This window comes from Lucilia cuprina, chromosome 6, assembly GCF_022045245.1.
Source record: "Lucilia cuprina isolate Lc7/37 chromosome 6, ASM2204524v1, whole genome shotgun sequence".
Taxonomy (NCBI): domain Eukaryota; kingdom Metazoa; phylum Arthropoda; class Insecta; order Diptera; family Calliphoridae; genus Lucilia; species Lucilia cuprina.
Genome location: NC_060954.1, coordinates 28,716,100 through 28,722,293, shown reverse-complemented (window position 1 = coordinate 28,722,293; position 6,194 = coordinate 28,716,100). Strand labels below are relative to the sequence as shown.

General features: G+C 45.0%; 1 protein-coding gene across 1 annotated transcript; it reads left to right on the top strand.

The window, feature by feature from the left end:
- The first annotated feature begins 253 nt into the window (after positions 1 to 253).
- Positions 254 to 2,758, top strand: LOC124420818. The gene is made up of 2 exons (XM_046955030.1): positions 254 to 2,578; positions 2,638 to 2,758. The coding sequence occupies exon 1, from the start codon at positions 1,012 to 1,014 to the stop codon at positions 2,431 to 2,433; it is 1,422 nt and encodes a 473-aa protein (XP_046810986.1). The 5' UTR covers positions 254 to 1,011; the 3' UTR covers positions 2,434 to 2,578; positions 2,638 to 2,758.
- The last annotated feature ends 3,436 nt before the right edge of the window (positions 2,759 to 6,194 follow it).

Here is a 6,194-nt window from a genome sequence, read left to right as displayed (position 1 = left end):
TTGTCTTAATTCCATATACTATTTTTATTGATGAAAAACTGATTTTCTGAAAGAGAGCTAGGATCAAATATGGATCGATCCTATTAAAATTTGGTGTTTGATTTATTTTCTTATAAGAGATAGATTTGCAGAATTTCATCCTGATTGTAGTGTTTAAGAGGGAATAAATGACCTTAAAGCCATTTTTAAGAGCTCCAAAGCCCTATTCGAGGAGTACGGTTTTATGAGGGCTAGGGGATAATGGTACCTTCGCCTGGGTAACAATCTTGTCGCGATGCGAGGGCTTACGTACACTCTGTTGTCAGGGCCTTCTGAGTTTATTGGCTTCAAACCTCTACTCGCGGTGTGTTCTGGCTTATAAAGGGGTGTATAACTAAAGGTTACTCATCCTGTCATGATATGGCTGTAGCAATAAGCGGTTTATATAGCTTGTCGCTTTATTATCATGACATAGATGATACGTGATTGCCCATTGCAGGTTCGCTCTTGATTGATAAGAGCTTTACTATTAGGGTATTACGCTATATAAGCACTTTTAAGGTCAAGGTGGTTGGAAGCAGTGCCGAGGTCCTGAATGGCTAATTAGTGCGTAAATAAATTAGTCGTTAACAGCTCCCTTCAGCGTCAGGGTAAAACGCTGTTGTAAGATAGTTGCCTAGTCCACGTATGCCGTCACTGCGTGGATGGTCCGTCCAAACGAGCATATTCGTGGGATCAAAATTGAGCCAGAACATTTAAATAAAAAAAAAGGAAGAGGAAGTAGCGGACAGAAAAGACGTACAATGTGACGAAAGGGTAGTAGAGCTGGACACTACGGCTTTCAGGGACCGGACTAGTGAGGATGGTGGGGATACAGACCTATCATTAGACGGAGGACTGACACTGACTGACATTCATGCTAGGATCTTGAAGCATGAAGAACAGATTCTAACGGACTGTAATGTGGACGACCTTCTAGGGTTGTCGAAGGACTCCTTTGGAGAATCCGGCGCCACACGGAAGTTTGGGGAGATGGATCTGTCATCCGACGGGGAACATAACACCACTGTGGTGTCTGCTCACGGTCGGATGACAGAGTCATCCCCTCCTACTGACGAGGCCAAGGAGGACCAATGTAGCCTCTCGGAAGAAGGTCGTCCACATGGCGTAAAGAACGCCAATCTCGTTCGGCAAGCCGCCGTGGAGGAGTCGCCTAGAGCCCCTCCACGAGATCTTGCTAATGCTGGTCGAACGAAAGAGGATAGGGCGAAGAACGGCACCCGGAAATCTCTGGCCTTTCTGGCTAAGATGGAGCAGAGAGATCCGGCGTCGTTCTCATCAAAGGAGAAGTACCTCGTCAAGAAGCACAAGCATGACGTAGCTAGATTTGAAAGAATCTATGGTCCTGTTAGTGTTATCTTGGGGTGGCCTTCTAAGGAACAGCAAGCAGGTAATGAGGTTGGCCAGGTATGCACTCACAAGGGTGTGGGGCCTTCAACATCGGCTGCTTGTCGTGACGAAAACAAAAAGGAGGATGGTGTTATTGCTGCCGAAGCGCTCAGGGCCTCGGCGGGAGCTGCGGGTGGCAACAAAACATCATCCAAAGTGGTGCCAGGGGCGAAGAGGGAAGGGAAACCTCCAGCTGCTTCTCCTAAGGGTCCTCAAAAGGGGGCCATTAGGAGAACCGGGTCTGGAGGTGGCCAGAACTCCAAGCTAAAGGGGCCCAGAAAATCTTCGTCGCTGAGGACGGCTGGTAGAAACCCGGCTAGCACCTCTAATGAGCCTCAAAAGGGGACCATTAAAAGAGCTAGATCTGGGGATGATCAGCCGACCTCATCAACGAAGAAGGTGAAGAAATCCACGAGCCTGGATGGAAACTTTCGGGCGGCTGTTATAGATCGGTCTGATCCGGATGGGAAGATCAGTCCCGAGCTTTGGCAGCTGGTCGAGGGCAGGTTCCTGGACGAAATCGCTGCTTACAGTGGTAGCCCAGATGACGTATCCTTCAAGGGTGCAGACTGGGCTAGGGGCATCAAGATTGTCAACTGTGGCAATAAAAATTCCTTTGAATTTTTAAGGGCCACGGTTGCCAAGCTTGGAGACCTTAGTCCGGACTCAAAGCTCGAGGTGATTTATGCATCTGAATTACCACTCAGGTCAATAGTGACAGTGTGGATTCCACCACCCATAAGACCGGTGGACACCATACTGGCGGTATTGGCCAAGCAGAACAGTAATCTCCTTACAAACCAATGGAAGTTTGTTGCTTCAATGGTGTGCAAGGAGAATACAGGGAGGGATTTCCGTTTCGCTGTAGACGACAAATCCCTCGAGATCTTGGATGGGCTGAGGGGAGTTGTCAACTTCGGACTTGGAACTGTACGGTTTAGATACTCTAAGCATGACAGATCCAAGGAAGCTGCAGGTGGTGCAAATAAACCTGCATCATTGTGAGGCAGCTTCAGCGGAGTTGGCAAGGTTCATCACCCATTCCAAGACGGACGTGGCCCTAATCCAAGAACCGTGGCTAAATAACAATAGGGTTTGTGGATTAGCGATCACAGGATATACTTTGTTCGTCCCGTCCACTGAGGATAAGGTTAGAACTTGTATATTGGCAAAGAATGAACTTAATTTTCTAATATCTCATTCTTTTAGGAGCGGTGATCTAACCGTTATAAACAGAGAGGTCAAGGGTGAGCGGTTGCTCTCGGTGGCCTCAGTGTACATGCCGTATGAAGCTATAGAGCCGCCTGGTGTAGAGGTGCTGGAGCTGACGGCGTATGCAAAGCGAAGGGCGCTATCCTGATACTAGGCTGTGATGCAAACGCACATCACAGTCAATGGGGCAGTGCTGACATTAATAAAAGAGGTGAGTTAGTGTTTAATTTCATTACTGCATGGAATCTTATTATCTGTAACAGGGGCAATATGCCAACGTTTAGGAATAAAGATAGGGAAACAGTTATTGATATTACCCTTACTAACCAAAATGAGGATCTTATTAGGGATTGGAAAGTACATACCGACTATTCGTTCTCTGACCATAGCCGGATTACCTTCACAGTGAATTTGAGTAAATCCAAGCAGGAACCCTTTAGGGACCGAGGAAAACCGACTGGTTGAAATTCTACAACAGGGTCCGGTCAAGATTTTCGCAGATGGATATAAATGTTCTGCGGTCCCTCGAATTGGATAAGGTTGTAGACAAATTTACCAGTGTGTTAACGGAGAGCTATGAGCTATCCTGCCCGTTGAGATTTCCGGGTAGGCATAAGCAACCTAAGTGGTGGACCAGGGAACGAACTACGTGATCAAAGGTCGACGGTTAGAAGGTTGTTTAATAAGGCAAAGCTTACTAGACTTCCAAAAGATTGGAACAACTACAAAGTGAGTTTCAATAAGTATAAGGGAGAGATCAAAAGAGCAAAACAGATATCATGGAGGAAATACTGTGAATCTGTTGGCAACGTAAATGAGATGTCTAGATTCCGTAGAATTTTAGCCAAAGACCCCAAGGCCTTAGGTTACATTCAGCGTGAAGACAACTCGTGGACGGAGTCCAGCTCAGAGACACTCTCTTTACTTATGGAAACTCACTTCCCAGGTTGTGCTGATATAGATGATAGGGACTTAAGTCAGGGGGTCCAAGGACCTGGGGCTTCTAGTTATTCATCTGGTCATATTGATGAAATAGTCACTAGGGACAAATTGGGCTGGGCGGTGAACACTTTTGACCCATATAAATCACCGGGTCCGGATGGTGTTTTTCCGGCCATGCTCTGTAATATTCCTGAAGACGCATTGGCACTTCTAGCTGATATTTTCAAGAGGTGTCTCCTCACGGGATACCTTCCAAGAAGGTGGAGAGAGGTTAGGGTAATCTTTATTCCTAAGGCCGGTAGGGCATGCCACTCGAAACCTAAGGATTTCAGGCCTATCAGCCTATCGTCTTTTATACTGAAGACTTTAGAACGTCTGATAGATCTTTATCTCAGGAGCAATATAGATACCCGTCTTATTAGCAACGCTCAACATGCCTACCTAAAGGGTAAGTCGGTTGAGAGTGCGTTACATGAGGTGGTTGGTTGTATTGAGCAAGGTTTAGAGCATAGGGAATATACTCTAGCCGCGTTTTTGGACATAGAGGGCGCCTTTAACAACATTAGAATAGAGGCCATCAGAGAGTCGTTAGTCGTACTCGGAGTTCAGGATTTCCTAGTGAGTTGGATAGTATCGATGCTTGATAGCAGAATTATCAACTCAACCTTAGGGGATGATAGGATTCGCAAACGAGTTACCAGGGGTACACCACAAGGAGGAGTGTTATCTCCCCTACTATGGTTACTGGCGGTCAACTCTATCCTAAGGATCTTTGAATCTAAAGGTAGGAAGATAGTCGCTTATGCGGATGACGTGGTGCTACTGGTCAAAGGTAAATTTCTCCCGACAATCAGTGAGGTCATGCAGTCAGCACTAAGTGATCTATCAACCTGGGCAAACAGGAATGGGTTGGGTGTGAATCCATCTAAGACGGAGCTAGTACTTTTCACTAGGAAATATAAAGTTGAGAGTTTTAGCTTGCCGAGATTATACGGCGTTGAACTGAAATTATCGGAAGGAGCCAAGTATCTAGGGACCTTCCTCGACCAAAAATTGTCTTGGAAGAAGAATATACAGGAACGGCTTAAAAAGGGGCTCAATGCCTATTACACGTGCAGAAACTCTATTGGTAAGAATTGGGGTTTGCGACCAGACATGGTAAATTGGATTTACACGTCGGTAGTAAGGCCCATCATTACCTATGGTAGGAACTTATTCAGACTGTTTGAATCAGCTCTAGTAAGACCAAAGCGGGTAGGCCACACTAGAATACTGTACGAGGTAGGTCTAACAGGAATTGAGGGAAGTACGGAGGGTATTTCTGATCATTTGGTTACGACCCTGGACTTCGGAGTAACACCCTCAATAGTGATTCCTAGTAGGGATGAGTGGGAAGGATCCGAAGTACTGTTTGAGGGGTGTGCAGTTTTCACTGACGGATCCAAGATGGACTCTGGCACAGGTGCCGGGGTTTATTTGGTAGACAACAATATAAGAGTGTCCTACAGACTTCCGGACGAATGTAGCGTTTTTCAAGCGGAAATCCTGGCTATATGGAAATCCGTGGATATTATTAAGACACACATTACCAGGGGGTCGGAAGTGACGATTTATGTTGATAGTCAGGCAGCTCTTAAAAGCAATAGCGTAGCCAACGGCAAACACTGCCGGTTACAAAACAAACTCTTTAATTAATTTACTTTTGTTATTTTGACAAACCAACCCACTTGATCCTGCCAATCTAAGACCACCACAAGAGTAATGAGATTGCAGATGAATTGGCCTGACAGGGCTCGGATCTGGAGCTCGATAGAAGGGTCAGCTCGGTAAAACCCCTCATTTTTCATTACTATAGGCTAATTTCCGAATATTTCAAAAAAACCATCTACCAATCCTTGTATAGTAGACTGTAGTAGACTGATTGTAGGGTTTCTAGGACACTATGGCCGAAGTTAAATCCAAAAGCAACCAGAATGCTATTAGGATTGGACAGGAAGAGTGCAAGGATTTTAGTAGGGGTAATAACCGGACACTGCTCAATTGGAGCCTTTAGGGGTAATGGGGTCGGTAACACACAGGATTTTTGCAGGTTGTGTGAGGACGAAGAAGAACTGGAGACAGTAGAGCATATTTTATGCCACTGTCCCAGATTACAGAGTCTGAGAATGAAATGGCTAGGTAAAGGATTCCACGATGAACTAGGAGATGTAGCAGGGTGTAACCTAGGCGACATTATGGGCTTTATTAGGGGAACTTTTTGGATTTTCAGTTAATAGATAATTAAGGATTTCCCTTCCATGACCACTTCTTTTTTCTGTTCTCTTTTTGGAGGGAAAATCTCACTCTTCTCATCTCTCCTTTCTTCTGTTCTCTTCTGTTTTCTCCTTGTCTTTTACTAAAGGGATTCACAATGGACCATTGGGTCTCCGAGTGGATGTATACATTGATATACAACCCTTTTAAACTAAACTAATGGTCCGATTTAATCTATTTTCAAAAAACTTCGTTCTTGGGTAAAATGAGAAATATCATCCTATTTGTATAGAATTATTTGGAAAATTTTTACTTGTAGTTTGATTACAAGTAGGATGAACAAAGCTAAACCACTATAG

Coding starts and splice junctions, on each gene's coding strand:
- LOC124420818 (XM_046955030.1), top strand. CDS start 1,012: ATGGATCTGTCATCCGACGGGGAACATAACACCACTGTGGTGTCTGCT.